General features: G+C 45.6%; 1 protein-coding gene and 1 long non-coding RNA gene across 2 annotated transcripts in view; one reads left to right on the top strand and one right to left on the bottom strand.

The window, feature by feature from the left end:
• The window catches only part of LOC136838870 (transforming growth factor-beta receptor-associated protein 1-like), a 213,997-nt gene that overhangs the window by 157,310 nt on the left and 34,458 nt on the right, over nt 1-22,229 (top strand). The window contains exons 13-14 of the mRNA XM_067104535.1: nt 1,759-1,968; nt 2,620-2,780. Coding sequence (XP_066960636.1) covers nt 1,759-1,968; nt 2,620-2,780 — 371 coding nt within the window. The remainder of the gene's footprint in view (nt 1-1,758; nt 1,969-2,619; nt 2,781-22,229) is intronic.
• The window catches only part of LOC136838874 (uncharacterized), a 530,691-nt gene that overhangs the window by 52,588 nt on the left and 455,874 nt on the right, over nt 1-22,229 (bottom strand). The gene's annotated exons all lie outside the window — the stretch shown is intronic.

Consider the following 22,229-nt stretch of genomic DNA (forward strand, 5'->3'; position numbering starts at 1 on the left):
TTCTACAATACTTTGTGATGACATGGTTGGGTGTTTTTCAGCGTGGAAGAAGGAGGTGGCCAAAGTGTGAAGTTAACTTATGGTCATGTTATGAGAAAACATTAAATGATTTACCAAGAACAATCAACATGCTCGAGGGCTGGCATAATGCTTTCAAGAAAGGATGACGATTAACCACCCAACAGAAGAAAAACTTCTTCAAAAACTCTGTTCAGAACAAGCAAGTATGGAGATAGATGATATTAGAGCAAGCACTCCAAGGAAAGGATGTTGGGAAAAAGAACAAGAAGTATACTGAAGTAAATGCCAGACTGAAAAGCTTTGTTGAAGGCTACAACAATGAAAATGTACTGGAATTTTTGCATGCAATAGTTCACATTTTATAGCATTGTATGCTTTAAATAAATATTCAAATTACGCTTCACTATTTTAGTAAAGTTTTATAACATCGTATATTTATTCTAGTGTTGGATTTTTTAAATCATTTTTAGAATTCTTATCATGTTGCTCTAAATAAATATTCATATTAGACTTCACTATTTTCGTAAAGTTTTATAACCTTGTATGTTTATCCCAGTGTTGGATTTTTTAAATAATTTTTGGAATTCTTATCATGTTGCTTTAAATAAATACTCCTATGACACTTTAATATTTTTGTAAAGTTTTATTCCCCTTTTGCTTTTCTTTGCAGCTTAAGGTACTTGGTCCAGTGATATGTAAAACGTAATGACCATCGACATTTTTTCTATGAACATTTAGCGTATTAATATTTAAACAGTGTTGAGATTATGACTGTCGACATTTAGTCTGTTGATATTTAGTCTGTTAACATTTTGATCCACTACCGAAGTTATATTCTATCTGTGTATGTGTTATATGCATGATTAGATTTAATTTGCAGTAAATTTCTTTAGTAGAATTTCACTTATCCTACGGCTTGTATTTCTTAACATGAATCAAATACAGTACAGGCAGTTCCTGGTTATTGGCTGGCGTTCCGTGACGATGGCGTGAAAATAAGTGAAAATCACTGATAGCTGAAAATTGGCGATTTTTGGCGCCGATAAATGCCAAAGCCTCTTTTAGGTGTGTATCAGTGCCAGTACCCGATTATCTGTGCCAATAAGCAGAAATCAGCACATCGGCGCCGAAAATAGACAAGCCCCAAAAAACTGGATCGCCAATAACTGAGCTCGCCGATAACATGGGACTGCCTGTATTTTCTTCATAAATCTGCTTGCAATTTGGCATTTTCTTAAGTTAATTTCATTATATGGCTAAGTGTTGATATGGGTTATTAATCCTCTTAGTTCTACTAATGCCTAATATGAATAACTGCTAAAATGAAAGTATCAGACATAGGTGAGACTTTCCATACTGTAGGGAATTCCTCACCTGACTTGCTAAGTACAGTACTTTCATTTCTTGTAGTATTAGTTTCATCCTGAGAATACTGTATAAATAACAGTTGCTCCTCACATAGTGTATATTTGTTTTAGAAATATCCCATATTGATACATTCACAGATTCAATTCAGGCTTTGGTTTTCTTTTTATTTGGTCTTTTTATTTCTTGGTCATAGCTGCTGTATTTTCAGAATTGTGGGCTTTATGATTTATTATTATAATTGTTTGCTATTTTTACATAGACTGATGATGCTTTTCTATGTTTATGTTTGCTGTTGGTGTAATCAAGATTTACAGAAGAAGATTTTGGTTTACATTTATAGTATAAATTAACTGAATTTTCTTATTTTAGGATGAGAAATACCATACTGAATTAGTTCTTCATTATGTTGATGAAGCTGTAAGACTTATCAAAGAAGATTCCTCTCCTGAACTGTTGCAAGAAGCTCGAGATAAATTACAGGACCTCCTGACATCATCATGCCATTACCAACCACAGTTGGTTTTGAAAAGACTGCAAGGAACTTCATTGCATATAGAAACAGCAGCTGTATTTGGAAGAGTAAGTATTCTTGTAGATTATTAATCTTGTAGATTAAAAACTTCAGACAATGTTTTAGGTTTCATTATATTCTAGTAAGTAGTATTTTTTCATATCAGTATTTTAAAATGTTGCACTTAAAAATCTTATTTATACTGGTAATTTATAACAATATTGGTGCGTGTATTGCCATCCTTTATCAGCAAAAAGAATAGGATCTTCTATAATACGCATCTATTTATGATGGTAAGCTCCATGTTAGATATGGCATATAGTGAATGGAGTTGAAACAAAATACAGCACCAGATAGGTTTGCTCATGAAAAAAAATTAGATTGTTCCTGGTACTGAAAATAGAAACTTGTATGGCGTATGATTACATCAGCAGCTTAGCAGAAATATTTCACATTCACTGTATTTCCTAGTGCAGGATCAATTGAATGGGTGACTCAGAGTCATGATAGAAACAAGAATAACAAGGAAAAATATTGGGGCTTAACTCCACTAGAAACTGTAGACCTCCTTTTTAAAGATGAGGACTGCGTAGTACAGTACACTATACTTCTGACTGAATGGTGATGAATTGCTTCTCAGTGATGTTTATTTTGCAGATGCTGAATACTGTGTACCCCCTCTCAGTGATAAGTCTCCAATATTTTTGTTTGTTTTACAGCTGGGAGAACATGAAAAAGCATTGTCCATGCTTGTGCATCAGTTAAAGGACTTCACTGCTGCAGAACAGTACTGTATTGCTCAAAGTCGAGGAGCTAGCCATGAAAAGAAATCCAGCATCTTCATTATGCTGCTAAAGATATACCTAAGACCTCAACCAGGGTAAGTACATGAATCGCTTTCATCATCAGAAGCATTCTTCTTAACATATTTACAGCTTGGAGAATATGACCAAGCATTGTCCATGCTTGTGCACCAGTTAAAGGATTTCACTGCTGCAGAGCATCACTGCATTGCTCAAAGTTGAGGGTCTAGGCTTGAAAAGATGTCCAGCATCTTCATTATGCTACTGAAGATATACCCAAGGCCTCAACCTGGGTAGGTCACTGTTAGGAACAATCGTTTGTCGATTGTTCCCTTGGTGGATTGTTGCCTCCTTTTGTTTTTTTTTTTTTTTCTTGTTGGCGAGTTGACGTGTGGTGGATGGTGTCAGACTTCGCCAGTCAGGTCCAGGACAGCAGCAGGTCACGGCAGCAGATGAGTGGAGAGCATTCTTTTGGACGCGATGGTTGTCGTATCGACTCTGTCGTGGGAGTCCAGTCTTGTGGAACTGTGTCTGAGGACGTGATGGTTGCTGTATCAGCTCTGTTTAGTTGTCCTGCAGTTTTAATGTTTATGCTGTTTGTTTTTTTTTTATCTACTGTTGCTAGTGTTATTTATGATATTCTGCTGCCTGTGTATTGTTATGATTCTTTTGAATTTAATAAAGGGATTTTGACAGAGGAAAAATCTATTTCTGAGGAAGGTCCCGTGTCACCCGGTGAAATTCCATTACAGCACGAATTTCTAGGTATAACAATGCTAGATATACCAGAGAAAAAGAGCTTTCAGGAAAGCTGGGGTTACTACCCCCAGTCGATCGTCTTTTAGAAGACGTCGGTATAATGAAGGGTGAGTGAAATACCACTACCACGGAAATATACTCGAAAGATCTCTCCTTATCAAAACCCCAGTAAAAGAGCGGTGAGCCGTTACAGCTCCCACACTCAACACCCGCCAGGACGGCGACACCAGCGCCACCTACTTCATTCCATGCTAGCACTAACCCCAGACTTGGCATGTGCAAGTAGGGGGGGGGAGTACTAGACTAGACAGGGAGGGTCACCGGGTGACACGGGACCTTCCTCAGAAATAGATTTTTCCTCTGTCAAAATCCCTTTTCTGAGTCCAGTCCCGTGTCAGCCGGTGAAATAGTGATAGAGAATCATGCCAAGACTGCTACTACTGGAAAAAAGGAGGGTAATCTGAAGAAAAAGCAAAATTGTAACGAAAATAACTTTAATTAAGCAATCTCTTTCATGAAGCAAGAATACTTAAAAGTAAGGTAACTTAATTCTAAGGCACACCAACAAACTTAGCACTACAAAACAATGGAGGTCCCCGGTATGATGGGGAAAAAACCTCAAAAACCTTAAAATTACTTAAAAGTAGTGAAACATGAAATGTGCACAGAACAAGCAAAAACAACCTTAAAACTATACATGTAAACTTAGGCTAAACACGTAAGAGACAAGACTAATGAATATAACACACACAAATGTCTGGGGTACGTGGAGCCAAACAAAAACTGTCCAGTACCCCGCAAGCGAAACAATTATGGCTAGTCAGATTACACTTTTCCATCAGCAGATACAAATATATCAATATGAGGGGCTAGGCAGTGAGGCATAAACAACCAGGAGAATAAGCAGAGAAGCAAATGAGGTAGGCGGGCGGGGGGGAAAAGGAAAGGATATAATTATTTAAGGTGGGGAGATGACACTTCCCACTGCTATAGTAGAATATTTCAGGGCTTCGAGTGATTTTAAATAGTGGCGTTTAAACACTAGAGGTGATTTCCAACCCGTATATTTTGATAACTCTGAAAAGTCCATATTATGAAAGTAATTAATAGAAGTAGCCACTGCTCGAATATCATGAACTTTAGGAACTGAGTCTGGGTTGGCTTGTTTAATGAAATACAGAATTTGTTGCCTTATACCATTAAGAGAAAGAGTACCACCTTTCTCCCTGATAAAAAGAGGACCCGACTTACTCTGTGGAGTTCTTGAGAGGTAAGATTTAAGTGTATAGACTGGACATAAAGACTGATCTTGAGGAAGGGGCACCACCTTCCAAGGAGACCACCTGTCCTGTGGGTCTTCGTTCTTAGCTAAAAATCTAGGGTCAGGGGAAAGGAGGACTTCTCCGGATGGGAGGAAGTTAACAAAATTATCACCTCTAGTGAGAGCTGACAGCTCTGAGATTCTAGCACCTGAAGCCAAACTAATTAAAAATAAGGTTTTCCTTAACAGATCCTGATAAGAGCAATGGAAGTTATCCAACCCTGATGCTAACTTAAGGACGTCATTGAGAAACCAAGTAACCGAATGTGGACGTGATACTGGTCTCAGACGAGCGCATGCTCTGGGGATGGATGAAAAATAGGAATCTGTAAGGGCGATTTTAAAGCCGTAAAGAAATACTTTCTTCAATGCCGACTTGACTGTGGTAATAGTGGCGGGAGCCAGACCTTTCTCAAACAGTGACCTAAAGAAGGAAACTCCTAAATTAGTCGTCATAATTTTGGCTTCAGATGCTTTCAGGAAGGAGGCTAACTTTTTGACTGCTGAGTCATATTGTCTAATAGTAGAATCTCTTTTATCTGATTCTAAAAACAGAGTATTGACAGGGTCAATGTTTGCTCCTTTTGGGCTGCGAACTTTATAAAGTCCATAAAGCTAGGGCATCTTGAATCCTTGAGGAAGCTGACACAGTCTTGGTTTGTACTGTCTGGGTCAGAATGGGCTTGGGAATCTGAAGACTCCGCAATCCCAGTTCCTGAAGGAGAGGGAACCAACTGCTCTTCGGCCAATAGGGGGCTATTAGGGCTGGTTGACCTTTGAATGTCCTGAGTTTGTGTAATACTTTCAGCAGTAAATTTATTGGAGGGAACAGATAAATCCTCTCCCAATTGTTCCAATCTACTGTCATTGCGTCTGTATAACGCCTGAGGGTCCAGGTTGGGGGCTACGTAACAGGGAGCTTGAAGTTGCTCTCCGTTGTAACAGATCCACTTGGAGTCCCGGAACCCGCGGCAAATCCATTGAAAGATTCCGCATCCAGGGACCACTCCGTCTCCAACGGGTAGTCCTGGACAGGGAATCCGCCACCACGTTCGGACTCCTGCTAGGTGGGTGGCTGACAGGTGCCAACCGTGCTTGTTCGCCAGGGAGAAGATAGCTACCATCACTTGGTTTACTCGACCTGATTTGGAGCCGCCCCTGTTGATGCAATGAACTACCACTGCGCTGTCTAACACCAACCTGATATGAACCGATTGGGAGGGCGGATTTTTCTTCAGCGTTAGAAAGACCGCCATGTCTTCCAGGGTGTTTATATGGAACTGCTGAAACATTGTGGACCACGTTCCTTGTACTTTCTGTTTTGGTGAATATCCCCCAGCCGCTTAGAGAAGCGTCTGTGTGGATAACTAGTGCCGGAGGGGGAAATTGAAGTGGAACTGTTTTGGACAGGCCCTTGACTGTGGTCCAAGGCCACAGTCTTGTCTTTAAGATTTGAGGGATAGAGGAGACCTTGTCCCTGAGCCTGGTGTTTGCTCGACTCCGCCACACTCTGTTTATGTCTTTTAATTTGGCTTTCAAGAGCAGGTCTGTCACTGAGGCAAATTGAAGAGACCCGAGGACTCTTTCCTGGGACCGACGGGATGCCGACGGATTTTTGAGAAACCTCTTGGTGAGAGATGCTATCTCTTTCCTCTTGGAAGGAGGGAGAGATAACGTGTGGGAGGACAGATCCCACTGAAGACCCAGCCACTGAAACCGAGACTCCGGAGTCAGGCGGGACTTCTCCCTGTTCAGCTGAAAACCCAATGACTCTAGGAAATTGGTGACTATGGACGTGGCTTCTTGACACCGGAACAGTTGGAGCCCAGATTATCCAAACGCCCAGGTAGTGCGCTGCTAGGGAAATTCCTTGGGACCGGAGCTGCTGTACTACCGTATCCGCCAGCTTGGTGAATATCCTGGGTGCAATGTTCAGACCGAAGGGCATGACCCTGAAGGAGTAGGCTTGATTCCCGAGTCTGAAACCGAGGAACTGAGAGAAGTTCCGCGCAACCGGGACGTGATAATAAGCGTCTGAAAGATCGATAGAGGTGGTGACGGCTCCACGCGGAAGTAGAGTCCGAACCTGAGCTACCGTAAGCATGCGAAACTTGTCGCATTTTATGTAGAGATTTAGACGCGACAGATCCAGGATCACTCTTTGCTGATCGGAGTCTTTTTTGGGGACAGTGAATAGCCTGCCTTGAAACTTTAGGTGCCTTGCTTTCTTTATTGCTCGTTTGTTGAGCAATTCTGTTACATAATCCTGTAGGATTGATGTGGGTGGCTGGTAAAATCTGTTTAGAGGGGGAGGATTCTTGATCCAGCTCCACCCCAGTCCCTTGGACACAATGCTGTGTGCCCAAGGGCTGAAGGTCCATTGGTCCCTGAACCAATACAGGCGACCGCCTACCTGCGTTCTCTCAGTGGGAGGGAGCGGGTTTGTTCCCTCTACCACGTCCAGGTCTTCCTCTTGGGGTGGTGTTAGGCCTTCCTCTGTGGGGGGCCTTGCCCTTCCTCCCCTCCCCTTGCAACCCTATTGAGGCCGTGAAAAATCCACGGCCTTCATATGTAGGGTTGTATGCTGGTGAGGATACATAGGAGGGCGCCGCTGGTTGGACCAACACGTACTGTTGGGGTTGGGACTTAGAGGTAGATGGCTGGGCCACTGCCGAGACCGGGACGGCTTGAACCACCGCCTGATGGGGCCTCTTATGTCTCCTGAACCTTTTGCCTCCTCTCGTCTGGGGGCCGGCCGATTCTGGAGTCTTGTGCTTATAAGTGGGAATTCCCCACCGAGCGCGCAGACTCTGATTGGCCCGTGTAGCCTCAGACATGACGGATGTAACCTCTTCTTCAGGGAAGAGGTTAGGTCCCCAGATCGAGCTTTTAATGAGCTTGTTAGGCTCGTGGCGGATTGTAGCGTCAGTAAAAATAAATTTTCTGCACTCCAGTCTAGCCATAATAAACTCATGTAAGTCTAACTGGAAGCTCGCCAGGAAAGACTTAGCTAGGACCTGGAAAAAGGGTTCGTCCGAGCCGGAGACGGCAGTAGCCTCAGTAAGACAGCTGGAGCTCAAGGACCGGGCTAACTTAGTCCGGGCCTCAAACTCCGCCTTCAACAAAGATTCCGGCAGCTTAGGGAGCTGTTCACTAAACTGCATGGAAGCGCAAAGAGGGTCCAGCTTGCCTACAGTGAAAGTGGACGGGCGTCCACCAGAACTCATTACTTCCTGGGAATACCAGGAAGTAGGGTCTGTTTCCCTTAATTGAGGAAAGGGATTACCATCAAAGCATGCTCGGGCCATAGCCAGAGCCACTTTGTCCATGCAAGGAGTGGGAAGATCTTCTCCCAGGGTGAACATCGTGAAATTGCCCTTGAAAGGGGTCAATTTTGTGTTCACTGCCTGCCACTCCGTCAGAGTGCGCAGGAGAGCCGACTGAGCCTGGTCCCTAGGGATGATGACAGTCTCCCTAGGTACCTTGTCTGACCGAATCCAGGCTTCTTCAGTAAGCCTTACGAAGCCAGGATAAGGAGGCAAGAGATCGGGGGGGAAGAACTCCAACTCCTCCAACCGTCTCGTGCCCAGACCGTCTAGGGTAAGTTTGCCATCATGTTGGATGGCCCGGAGTGCGAACCGCCAAGGGTTTCCGACATCAAACGGCGGGAGGTCCGCAGTGTCGGGGATAGAATACTGCGGTTCTGCCTTAGGTTGGCGAGCCAAACCTGCCAGTATATTGTCATAGTTGGCAAACTTATCTGAGATCTTCTCAAACCTAGAATCTAGGTCCTCTGTGAACTTTTTGTACAGTTCAGTGGCAAGGGCTTGCGCATCAAAAGAAGGTTGGCGAGGAGGGCTTGGTTTTGCAGCCCTCTTACTCGCGCCTTTGCCGGAGGAACTAGATTTACTCCCGGAGGCTACCGGTCCTGAAACCTTAGCCTTCGACGGGGGGAAGGGCAATGCCTTCTTGGAAGTCGAGGACTTATAGCCCTTCGCCTTCCATGAAGTCTTCAACTTGGGGATAGCAGACGGAGCTCTATCACCCAAAGAGGAAGACTTCACAAAACCTGCAAACGAAGAGACAGATGAAGCAGGGGAGTCAAACAAAGGGGGGCCCGCCCCAATATCCTCACTTACCTCACCACTTACCACCTGGTCCTGCTCCGTATTCATCGGTTCCAAGTCGAGATTTAGGGCGGCAACATCCTCCGAGACCTCGGCGTACATGATGTCCACTTGAGGTAGCTGGGTCGCATCACGGATTTGTTGAATGATAGGGGTGGCAAGTTCTTCTGGCACTGCAGCCGCCACCCGTGCGCCGGGGGTAAAGCAAGTCCTCAACCTGGCGTCGAGGGCGTAGGGCTTCCCGACAGAACATTCCTGCCGAACCCAGCCACCCAGGCCCGGAGGGATTCAAGGCAGACTTCTTGAAGCTTCGTCCGCCTGCAAGGAAACCTGCAGTTAGTCAGGAATGAAAAGTCAGACGGAGAATATAAACAACATATCGCATGAGGAGCATGGACCGGAGGAAAGAAGACTTTCACTTACCGACTCATCCTGGATGGTTGAGGAGAGAGCAAAGCAAACCTCACAGCCATCGGGTGCCAAACAACCAGGTCGTCCAAGTCGGACCGCACAGCCAGCGTGGGTCCGCACACACACGTGTCCGTAGGGTTGTTGAAGGGAGGCGGTACACCCGGCTCCTCACAGCGAACAGTCTGTAAAGGTAAAAGTACATGAACCTCACACTCCAAGCAAAATAAAGTCGGCAAGGCCGGGAAACTCAACTACAACCGGAATACTCCGGCGTAGAAGAACTCCCCATATAAACTGGGCCAATAAGCTTTAAATGCACAGAGTGGAAGGTAAGGATTCAGACCCCGGAAGACTCCGGGGAATGAAGGAACGAGAAACCAGGAACCAACCATAAGGGCTGCCAGAAAAATAACGGCGGAGCCCCCGGGTGTGGGACCGGATTCACGTATATGGTAAAACAAAATAATAATAACAATAATCAACAATAAAAATAACAAGTGATGGTAATACTCCGGAGACCGGAGGAGTCCGTTACGCTTGCGTGACATAGAATCATCCCACCATCACCTCCCCGCCGGAGAAACAAACGGGTAAAGTGTCTATGTTCATAACATACGGCGGGGCCACACCTTCACCCTAACTTCGTAGCCCGATGGGGAGATGAGAGGTATGAGACAGGATTCGAACACGCTCGAGCAAACGAACCACCCACCCCACCACAGCGAAGCTGGGGACGGTATGGGAGGGAGCGAATCCCTCTACCAATAGGAGGAGTCCCTGAACTCGGAGAAAACGCCATCTAGCGTCACCCGCACGAGTCGCAAAGCTGAGGGGGGGGAGGGGGTAGTGAAGAGGAGCAGGCTACCCGGAAGGGGACAGGAGACAAGGAGAACATGACACCCGCTCAACTGCATCCTTCCCTCCAAATGAACTTGGAAGGGTAGCCTACTCCAGGGAGCTACACAGCCCAAAGCCCAACTCCTCCTAGGCATAGCCTAATATAAACCTAACCTAGTATAGGTTAGGAAGGAGAAAGGGGTGTAAAAGGAGAGGAGGAACCAACAGGGAGAGAAATTTTGTGCCGAGAGCCAACCAGGATCGAGTAGGGGATAAGTAGGCGACTAGCCTAGAGGAAACACATCCAAAGAACTCGATTCCCCCAAAATTGGAGGAAGAGGACTAAGGGGCTCACTCTGACCACCGTAAAACGATCCCGGAGGAAACAGCAACCAAAACTCCCTCAACCTGATCTCCGCACCCAGGGCAAGGGATGGAGCCCACACTACAACCATCATATAAAAACAATCAAAATAAAATTACGTTTACAGGGAGCGTAGCCTACCTCGGGGGGGAGGCCCACTAGAGGTAAACCACACAACCAAAAACAATAAACAAAATAAATTAAAAATACTAAAACTAAAAGAAGAGCACCATCTTCAAGTATAAAATAATAGCCTATTGAGACTAAATGAAAAAGAACCCAACCTGGTGGGGTACTTGGACGGAGCATCACCCTAAGAGAGGCCGACAGGCCAAAAATGCAAAACAAAAACTAAAAATGGAGGGGGAGCCACCGCACGGAACCACCAGGAAGGAATTCAAGGGCTAAAATCTATATATAGCGACGAGGAGACAACTCCAACCGAAAGAACAGAAGGAGTCGCCTCGCGGTCGACATGGCTGACCGGGGACGCCGTGGCGTCATAAGAAGATCCCCATATTTATGAAAATACGAGACCAAAACAGCCAAAAACAGATCAAAAACCCCACAAGAAGATGGTACTTAACTTAGAGATGGAAAAGGTGCTCGATGCCATTGTAGGTGATGAAAAAACAATCCAAAAAGGGGACGAGCACACAAAAGAAGCGAACGTATCACGTGCTAGAAAATGGAATGAAGTAGGTGGCGCTGGTGTCGCCGTCCTGGCGGGTGTTGAGTGTGGGAGCTGTAACGGCTCACCGCTCTTTTACGGGGGTTTTGATAAGGAGAGATCTTTCGAGTATATTTCCGTGGTAGTGGTATTTCACTCACCCTTCATTATACCGACATCTTCTAAAAGACGATCGACTGGGGGTAGTAACCCCAGCTTTCCTGAAAGCTCTTTTTCTCTGGTATATCTAGCATTGTTATACCTAGAAATTCGTGCTGTAATGGAATTTCACCGGCTGACACGGGACTGGACTCAGAAAAGGGATTTTGACAAAGGAAAAATCTATTTCTGAGGAAGGCCCCGTGTCACCCGGTGAAATTCCATTCAAACACGAATTTCTAGGTATAAATTGCTAGATATACCAGAGAAAAAAGAGCTTTCAGGAATGCTGGGTTACTACCCTTCAGATCGAGCGTCTTCCCTAAGGAAGACGTCGGTATAACCAAGGGTGAGTGAAAGGATCACAACCACAGAGCTACACTCGATAGATATCCCTATGTTAAAACCCCCGGAAGAGAGCGGTGAGCCGTTACAGCTCCCACACACAGGCGCCCGCCAGACTGGCGACACCAGCGCCACCTACTTCATTCCAGGCTAGCACCATCCCCAGGCTTGGCATGTGCAAGTAGGGGGGGAGCGGAAGCCACTTCTGGGAGGGTCACCGGGTGACACAGGGCCTTCCTCAGAAATAGATTTTTCCTTTGTCAAAATCCCTTTTCTGAGTCCAGCCCCGTGTCAGCCGGTGAAATAGTGATAGAGAATCATGCCAAGACTGCAAACTACGAGGAAACAAGGTAACCTGAAGAAAAACACAAGCTATGAAAATGGTTTTAATGAGGATATCTCTCACATGAAAAAGTGAATATTAATACGAAAAGTACAGTAAAACAACCTTAAAATTAGAGTAGAAGTCAATACACCAAACAACATGGCAGGGAAATACATCAAAAATACTTAAGACTATAAAGGCAAAATATATTCAAAAATACTTAAGACTAAGGAGTAAATATAAACTTATAACTAAACACGAGAGAGACATCTACATGAGAAAATATATATATATGGGGTACATGGAGCAAAATAAAAACTGCCCAGTACCCCAAAGACAATCCAGAATCATAACATGTCAAATTACAGTTTCCAAATATAACAAAGACAATAATAACATCAATATGAGGAGCAAGGCAGTGAGGCATGATCAACCAGAAGGGCAAGCAGAGAAGTAAATGAGGCAGGCAGGTGGGGGGGTAGGGGAAGGATAAAGGATGATGGTTAATTAAGGTGGGGAAATGACACTCCCCACAGCCACTGTAGAAAATTTCAGGGCTTCGAGTGATTTTAAATAATGGCGTTTAAACACTAGAGGTGATTTCCAACCCGTGTATTTGGTAAGTTCTGAAAAATCCATATTATGAAAGTAATTAGTGGAAGTAGCTACTGCGCGAATATCATGAACCTTAGGAACTGAATCCGGGTTAGCTTGTTTAATGAAATACAAAATTTGTTGCCTTATTGCATTTAACGATAGAGTACCACCTTTCTCCCTGATAAAAAGAGGACCCGACTTACACTGTGGAGTTCTTAAAAGGTAAGACTTTAAGGTATAGACTGGGCACAAAGACTGGTCCTGTGGAAGGGGCACCACCTTCCAAGGAGACCACCTGTCTTGAAGGTCCTCATTTTTGGCTAAAAATCTAGGATCAGGAGAAAGGAGGACTTCTCCGGTCAGGAGGAAACTAACAAAATCATCACCTCTAGAGAGAGCCGACAGCTCTGAGATTCTGGCACCTGAAGCCAAGCTAATCAGAAATAAAGTTTTCCTTAACAGATCCAAATAAGTGCATTGAGAGTTGTCAATCTCGGATGCTAACTTAAGAACATCATTGAGGAACCACGTAACAGACTGTGGGCGTGATACGGGTCTCAGACGAGCGCATGCTCTAGGAATAGATGAAAAGTAGGAATCTGTAAGGTCAATTTTGAAACCATATAAGAAATACCTTCTTCAGGGCTGACTTAGCTGTGGTAATAGTGGCCGGGCAAGGCCTTTTTCAAACAATGATCTAAAGAAGGTAACTGCTAGGTTAGTAGTCATGGTTTGGGCTTCAGATGTCTTCAAAAAGGAGGCCAATTTCTTGACTGCTGAGTCATATTGTCTGAGAGTAGAATCTCTCTTGTCTGATTCTAAAAACAGAGTGTTAACGGGGTCAATGTTTGCTCCCTTTTGAGCTGCGAACTTTATAAAGTCCATAAAACTAGGGCAGTCTGAATTCTTGAGGAAGCTGACACAGTCTTGGTTTGTACTGTTTGGGTCAGTTTGGGATTGGGAATCCGAAGACTTCGCAACCCCAGTTCCTGAAGAAGAGGGAACCAATTGCTCTTCGGCCAGTACGGGGCTACCAGGGCTGGTTGACCTTTGAATGACCTGAGTTTGTGCAGTACTTTCAACAGCAAATTTATTGGGGGAAACAGATAAATCTTCTCCCAATTGTTCCAATCTATGGTCATTGCGTCCATGGCGTACGCCTGGGGATCCAGGTTCGGAGCCACATAACAGGGAAGCTTGAAGTTGCTCTCCGTCGCAAACAGATCCACTTGGAGACCTGGAACCCGGCGGCAAATCCAATTGAATGACTCTCCGTCCAGAGACCACTCCGTCTCCAACGGAGTAGTCCTGGACAGGGAATCCGCCACCACGTTCCGCACCCCTGCTAGGTGGGTGGCTGACAGATGCCAGCTGTGCTTGTTCGCCAAGGAGAAAATGGCTACCATAACCTGGTTCACTCGACCTGATTTGGAGCCACCCCTGTTGATGCAATGAACCACCACGGCGCTGTCCAACACCAGTCTGATATGAATCCGGCTGGGGGGGCGGATTTTCTTTAAGGTTAGAAATACCGCCATAGCTTCCAAGGTGTTTATATGGAACCGCTGAAACATTGTGGACCACGTTCCTTGTACTTTTTGTTTTGGCGAATACCCTCCCCAGCCGCTTAATGAGGCGTCCGTTTGAACTACCAGCGCCGGAGGGGGAAACTGGAGTGGAACTGTCTTGGACAGGCCACCGACTGTGGACCAAGGCCGCAGTCTCGCCTTTAAAATCCGGGGAATGGAGGAGACTTTGTCTCTGAGCTTGACATTGGCTCGACTCGCCACACTCTGTTTATGTCTTTTAATTTTTGCAAATTGAAGAGAACCGAGGATTCTTTCTTGGGCCCGGCGGGATGCTGTTTTGTCTTTCAGGAATTTCCTGGTAAGGGAAGCTATCTCCTTCCGCTTGGGAGGTGGGAGGGATAACGTGTAAGAGGACAGAACCCACTGGAGACCCAGCCACTGAAACCGGGACTCCGGAGTCAGGCGGGACTTCTCTCTGTTCAGCTGAAAACCTAACGACTCCAGGAAGTTGATGACCGTGATCATGGCCTTCCGACATTCTAGAACCGTTGGAGCCCAAATTATCCAATCGTCTAGGTACGCTGCTAGGGATATCCCTCGGGACCGGAGTTGCTGAACTACCGTGTCCGCCAGCTTTGTAAATATCCTGGGTGCAATATTTAGACCGAAAGGCATGACCCTGAAGGAGTAGGCTTGATTCCCGAGTCTGAAACCCAGGAATGGAGAGAAGCTCCGCGCAACCGGGACGTGATAGTAAGCGTCTAAAAGATCGATAGAGGTGGTGACGGCTCCACGCGAAGTAGAGTCCGTGCCTGAGCTACCGTAAGCATGCGAAATTTGTCGCATTTTATGTAATGATTTAGACGCGACAGATCCAGGATCACTCTTTGCTGATCGGAGTCTTTCTTGGGAACAGTGAACAACCTGCCTTGAAACTTTAGGTGCCTTACTTTCTTTATTGCTCGCTTGTTGAGCAATTCCGCCACGTAGTCCTGTAGGACTCTTGAGGGTGGCTGGTAAAACCTGATCAGAGGAGGGGGGTCTTTGGTCCAGCTCCATCCTAGACCTTTGGACACAATGCTGTGTGCCCAAGGGCTGAAGGACCACTGGTCTCTGAACCAATACAGGCGACCACCTACCTGATTGTTCTCAGTGGGAGGGAGCGGGTTTGTTCCCTCTACCACGTCCAGGTTTACCTCTTGGGGCGGTGTTGGGCTTGCCTCTGTAAGGGGCCCGACCTCTTCCCCCCCTTGCGCTCCTATTAAGGCCGTGAAAGAACCCACGGCCCTCATAGGTAGGGTTGTACGCTGGAGAAGCAACGTACGAGGGTGCAGCAAGGGAATGGGCTGGTTGGACCAGCACATATTGTTGGGGATGGGCTGAGGTGGAGGGCTGTGCAACTGCTGAGACCGGGACGGCTTGAACTACCGTCTGATGATGAGGCCTCTTGTGTCTCCTGAACCGTTTACCACCTTTAGTCTGGGGGCCGCCAGATTCTGGGGTCTTACGCTTATAGGCTGAGATACCCCAGCGAGAGCGAAGACTCTGGTTAGCTCTTGTAGCCTCCCTGAGTACATTGGCTACTTCTTCTTCAGGGAAGAGGTTAGGGCCCCAGATCGAGCTCTTCATGAGCTTGTTAGGCTCATGACGTATGGTGGCTTCGGCAAAGATGAACTTCCTGCACTCGAGCTTAGCCATCATGAAATCGAACAGGTCCGTCTGAAACCCTGCTAACAGGGATTTAGCCAAGACCTGGAAGAAGGGCTCGTCTGCACAGGAGACGGCAGTCGCTTCTGTGAGGCAGACGGAGTTCAATGACCGGGCTAGCCTAATCCGGGCCTCAAATTCCGCCTTCAGCAGGGCTTCCGGGAGCTTAGGAAGCTGCTCGCTGAATTGGGTTGACGCACAGTAAGCGTCCAGCTTTCCCACAGTAAAAGTGGACGGAGCGTCAACCCAGAACTCCTCACCCCCTGGGAATACCAGGGATGTGGAGTCTGTCTCCCTCAGTTGAGGCAAGGGATTGCCGTCAAAGCACGCTCGAGCCGTAGCCAGAGCCACTTTGTTTAGGCAAGGAGTCGGCAACTTATCACCCAGGGCGAACATAGTATAGTTGCCCTTGAAAAGTGTAAGTTTTGTATTGTCTGCCTGCCACTCTGTCAGAGTGCGCAGGAGAGCCGACTGAGCTTGGTCCCTAGGGAAGATCACTGTCTCTCTAGGGACCTTGTCTGAGCGTACCCAGGCTTCTTCCGTCAGCCTAACGAAGCCTGGATAAGGGGGCAGGAGATCGGCAGGAAAGAACTCAAGTTCTTCCAACCGTCTCGTGCCAAGACCTTCCACAGTCAAAGTACCCTCGTGTTGAATAGCACGGAGGGCAAAACGCCAAGGGTTCCCGATGTCAAAAGGAGGGAGATCAGCCGTATCCGGAATGGTATACTGTGGTTCGACTCCGCCAGGGCGAGCCATTCCCGCCAGTATATTATCATGGCTGGTAAGTTTTTCGGAGATCTTCGTAAACTTAGACTCAACCTCCGCCGAGAACCTCTCGAATAACTGGTTTGCAAATGCCTCCGGATCAAAGGCAGGCTGGCGAGGAGGGCTTGGTTTTGATGCCCTCTTACTCGCGCCTTTGCCGGAGGTACCAGGTTTGCTCCCGGAGGCTACAGGTACGGAGACCTTAGCCTTCGACGGGGGGAAAGGCGAAGCTTTCCTGGAAGACGAGGACTTAAAGCCCTTCGCCTTCCATGAAGTCTTCAGCTTCAGCTTGGGGACAGCTGATGGAGCCCTGTCACCCAAGGTGGAAGACTTTGCAAAACCTGCGAATGAAGAAACAGAGGAAGATGGGGAATCAAAAAGGGGGCCCGCCCCCACAACCTCACTTACCTCGCTACCTACCACCTGGTCCTGTTCCGTATTCATTGGTTCCAGGTCCAAGTCTAACGCGGTGACGTCCTCCGATACCTCCGCGTACAGGATGTCCTCTTGGGGTGGCTGGGTCGCATCCCGGATCTGCTGGATGATGGGGGTGGCCAGTTCTTCCGGCACTGCAGCTGCCACCCGGGCGCCGGGGTAAAGCAGGTCCCTCAACTTCGCGTCGAGGACATAAGGCTTCCCCGACGGAACATTCCTCCCGAACCCAGCCACCCAAGCGCGGAGAGACTCAAGAGAAGTCTTCTTGGAGGACTCGTCCGCCTGTAAGAGAACAGACAATTAGGGTTGAACGGAAAGAAGGTTCGAAAACCATATAAACACTACATCGATATGAGGAGTGTAATAAGAAAAAGCTATATCTTACCGACTCGTCCTGGATGCCAGCGCACAGAGTGAAGCAAACCTCACAGCCGTCGGGGTGCCAGACAATCAGGTCATCTAACCGGACCGCACAGCCAGCGTGGGTCTGGCACACCACGTGTCCATAGGGCTGCTGAAGAGAAGCGGTGCACCCCGGCTCCTCACAACGAACAGTCTGTAAGTGTAAAAAGTACATGAACCTACCACTCTAAGTAACTTAAAGCTGGAAGGCCAGGGTATTTCAGCTTAAAACCGGAATGCTCCGGTGGAGAGAAAACCCCCTCGTCAAGGACGAGACCACCAAGCCATAAATTAAACAGAGTGGAAGGCAAGATACTTCCAGTCCCCGGAATACTCTGGCGGAATGAAAGGTTTGAGACAACAGAGACCCACCACAAGGGCTGCCAGCAAAAAGGACGGCGGAACCCCAGGGTGGAGCACTGGACTCAAAAAACATATAAAAAAGGAATAGTGGTGCAGTGAGATGCTCACTCCGCCAGATAATATAAATATATATATAATATTCAAGTAATATAATATACAAGTGATGGTAAAAATGAGAAATCCACTCCGGAGACCGGAGGTATCCCTCTTATCTCACTCACTCCCCCTCTCTCGAACCTTCCCGCCAGTGAAACAAGGTGGGTGAGATGCCCGTCATGATAGGCCAAGTATATAACATAAGCTGGAGCAGGCGTCAACAACCCAACAAAGCAACCCGACGGAGAGTGAATAAGATCCAGGAGAGAATGTTCGAAACCGCTCGAATCGGAGAGAGGTAAACGAAACATCAAAACAAACACAGCGCTACCGGGGGCTGGTTCTGGGAGGGAGCGAATCTCTCCACCAGAGGGAGTCCCCAACTCGGAGAAAACGCCATCTAGCGTCACCCGCACGAGTAGAGCAAGAGCTGGTGGGGGGGGGAGGGAGGGTGGTGGGGTAGGGAAGAGGAGTAGGCTACGAGAGTGAAAACAGGAGACAAGGGAAAATGATTTACCCTCTCGACTGCAAGCACACGCCACGCCAAGAATATAATATGAACTTGGTAGGACGAGCCTACTCCAGAGGGAAGGGATGCGACCAAGAACTCAACGCCCAACTCTGACTGACAAAGCCTAGATGAATAAGCTTAGGCCTAGCCTAGGCTAACAGAAGGAGTAAGGGAAGGGTGGAGGAAGGGAAAACAGGGAGAGAAATTCTGTGCCGAGAACCAACCAGGACCGAAAAAGGGGGGGGCAAAAAGGCAAATAGCCTAGAGGAGGCACACCCAATGAACTCTACTCCTTCGAAAAGAAGGGGAGAACAAAGGGGCTCACTCTGCCACCCCAAAACGGCCACAGAGGAAACAGCAACAAAACCCCTCGACCCGATGAACCACTCCACACCTAACCTATGAGGGGGAGAGGAGGAGCCTAACATGATAGGCAAGGACACACGACATAAAATAAAAACCATCACACAATAAACATAAGAATAATTCTAAGAATAATTCTAAGAATAATGTGCTCATGCGGTCGTAGCCTACCTCGGAGGAGCGGCTAGTCCTAAAGCCCGTTACACACGTAACATAAAATAAAAAACCAAAATATAATAATAAACATATTAATAATACCAACTAGAACTCAACCTTCTAATGACGGGGACCTTATAGGGATGTGTGGGTTCATAGAAAATTTTAATATAACTCCAATGGCGAGGAAGCCCAGGAAGAGATCCGGGGAACAGATAAGAATATAGTCCTACAGAAAAAACTGAAGCTGCCGTTGGCTAGGGGACGCCGTGGCGTCATAACAACAATTCATAATATGAAAAAGGGACAAATTCCAAACTTATCGAAAAAACCACAATAAGATGGTATAATGGAGATGGTAAAACTATTACATCGAATTAGTTTAAATCACCAAAGGCACAACACAAAAACTAAAGTTAACTCAACTAGAAAATGGAATGGGAGTGGCGCTGGTGGCCAGTCTGGCGGGACCTTATGTGGGAGCTGTAACGGCTCACCGCTCTCTTCGGGGTTTTAACATAGGAAATTTTAATAAAGCTCTGTGGTTGGATCCTTTCACTCACCCTTGGTTAAACACGTCTTCCTTAGGAAGAGATCCGGGGAACAGCATTCCTGAAAGCTCTTTTTCCTCTGGTATATCTAGCAATTTATACCTAGAAATTCGTGTTTGAATGGAATTTCACGGCTGACACGGGGCTGGACTCAGAAAATTTTATGTTGCTGTCTTGTTAGTTTCTTGATTTGGTCATTTAAGTATTTTTCTCTCCTGGACGTGACTCACTTGTAAATTTTGTAAATAAATTAAGGGGTAACTTCTTGTATTTGTTCTGCTCCTCCCTCCTTTGTTTGTCACCTCTCGTCAGTCATTACAGCCCAATTCTTGTTTCGTTTAGAACCTGTCGAAAAAGCGGACAACATTGGTGACCTTGCCAGGATTGGTTCTTTTGGCAAAAAACCCACAATAAGATGGTATTTTGTTTGTAAAAAAAAATTTTATTGTAATTTTTTTTCTGTTAAAACTGCTTGGTAAGAACAATCGTTTGTCGAAACAGTTGTAAATCACCAATTGTTGCCTCCTTTACAAAAATTTTTCTTGTTGGCGAGTTGACGTGTGGTGGAAAATGGAATCACCAGTCAGGTCAGGACAGCAGCAGGTCACAGTCAGCAGATCAGCGGAGGTTTTCTTTTGGGATATCTATCGATGGTTGTAGCTCTGTGACTCTGATCCTTTCACTCACCCAGTCTTGTGGAACTGTGTCTTCCTTGATGGTTGCTGTATCAGCTCTGTTTAGTTGTCCTGCAGTTTTAATGTTTATGCTGTTTTTTTTTGGTATATACTGTTGCAATTTTATTTATGATATTTCTGTTTGAATGGAATTTTATGATTCTTTTGGAATCTAATAATGTGAATTTTATGTTGCTGTCTTGTTAGTTTCTTGATTTGGTCATTTAAGTATTTTTCTCTCCTGGACCTGACTCACTTGTAAATTTTGTAAATAAATTAATATTAAAGTAACTTCTTGTATTTGTTCTGCTCCTCCCTCCTTTGTTTGTCACCTCTCGTCAGTCATTACAGCCCAATTGCTTGTTTCGTTTAGAACCTGTCGATCTCGAGAGGCGAGATCATAACATTGGTGACCTTGCCAGGATTGGTTCTGTTTTGGCTGGCGGGGGTGTGGCAGCATCGGGGGAGTATTTTGTTTGTAAAAAAAAAATTTTATTGTAATTTTTTTTTTCTGTTAGGTGGGGAGGTGTTAGGAACAATCGTTTGTCGATTGTTCCCTTGGTGGATTGTTGCCTCCTTTTGTTTTTTTTGTTTTTCTTGTTGGCGAGTTGACGTGTGGTGGATGGTGTCAGACTTCACCAGTCAGGTCCAGGACAGCAGCAGGTCACGGCAGCAGATCAGCGGAGAGCATTCTTTTGGACGCGATGGTTGTCGTATCGACTCTGTCGTGGGAGTCCAGTCTTGTGGAACTGTGTCTGAGGACGTGATGGTTGCTGTATCAGCTCTGTTTAGTTGTCCTGCAGTTTTAATGTTTATGCTGTTTGTTTTTTTTATATACTGTTGCTAGTGTTATTTATGATATTCTGCTGCCTGTGTATTGTTATGATTCTTTTGAATCTAATAATGTGAATTTTATGTTGCTGTCTTGTTAGTTTCTTGATTTGGTCATTTAAGTATTTTTCTCTCCTGGACCTGACTCACTTGTAAATTTTGTAAATAAATTAATATTAAGGTAACTTCTTGTATTTGTTCTGCTCCTCCCTCCTTTGTTTGTCACCTCTCGTCAGTCATTACAGCCCAATTGCTTGTTTCGTTTAGAACCTGTCGATCTCGAGAGGCGAGATCGTAACAGTCACATAAACTGCTTACATCATCAGAAGTATAGTATTCTTTTTAACATATTCATCAGTAGTTGTTTTGAGTATAGGTATTAACCATGCAGTGATCTTTGAAGTTTGCGGGCCATATCACAAGCATTCACAGAACCCCATTAATTTGTTGATAATTGTAATGATGACAATTTTTTTATTTGCTGCAGAAAGCCGTTAAATTTATAATTATTATAAGATTTTTTTGAAGTCAACACACCCAGCCACCTATTGAATGGTATACAGACCCTCTGTTCCTGCTGGTAGATCTACTTAGGAGATGGATCTATATAGGAGACCTCATTGTTTGAGAACACTGCTGTATCAACCTCACTTCTACAGATTTCATAAAAATCTAAGTCTTTGGCCCTTCATTCCTGGAGGTTATCCAACAAAATTTTGCAGCAAAAATATTCAAAGGAGGTTTCATAGAAAATCTTTAGACTGCAGGCACTCCACTAGTATTCACTTATATGAAGCCAAGTACACAGAACATTTTATGTAATTGGTATAGTAGAACAGGCATTGATGATGCCGTTTATTTCCTAGATAGCAGATATCTTCATTTCACCAGAGGCCTAAGTTTCTTGCTGTGTCACCATAAAAGGCTAGAGATCAGCTCTTTCACATATCTTCAAGGCCAAGGCATAAATCTATCTTCCTCATTATAACTAAAACTTCTGTGTTAGCACTTAAAGAAGGAAATCTTCAGGCAAGTTCTTAAAGCCCCAAAATGGGACATTTCTCTAGTTTATGAAGCCTTGCTAAGGCTTCTTATAAACCTTTTGATCATGCTTTTGTTTTGGATATTTCTACAAGCTTGGGGTTCCATGGACCTGTCTCTCACTGCTGACTTCATGGCCAAGACCCACATGTCAGGAAGGACATTTGTCCAGTCAGAGTATTACATC

This window comes from Macrobrachium rosenbergii, chromosome 5, assembly GCF_040412425.1.
Source record: "Macrobrachium rosenbergii isolate ZJJX-2024 chromosome 5, ASM4041242v1, whole genome shotgun sequence".
Lineage (NCBI taxonomy): Eukaryota > Metazoa > Arthropoda > Malacostraca > Decapoda > Palaemonidae > Macrobrachium > Macrobrachium rosenbergii.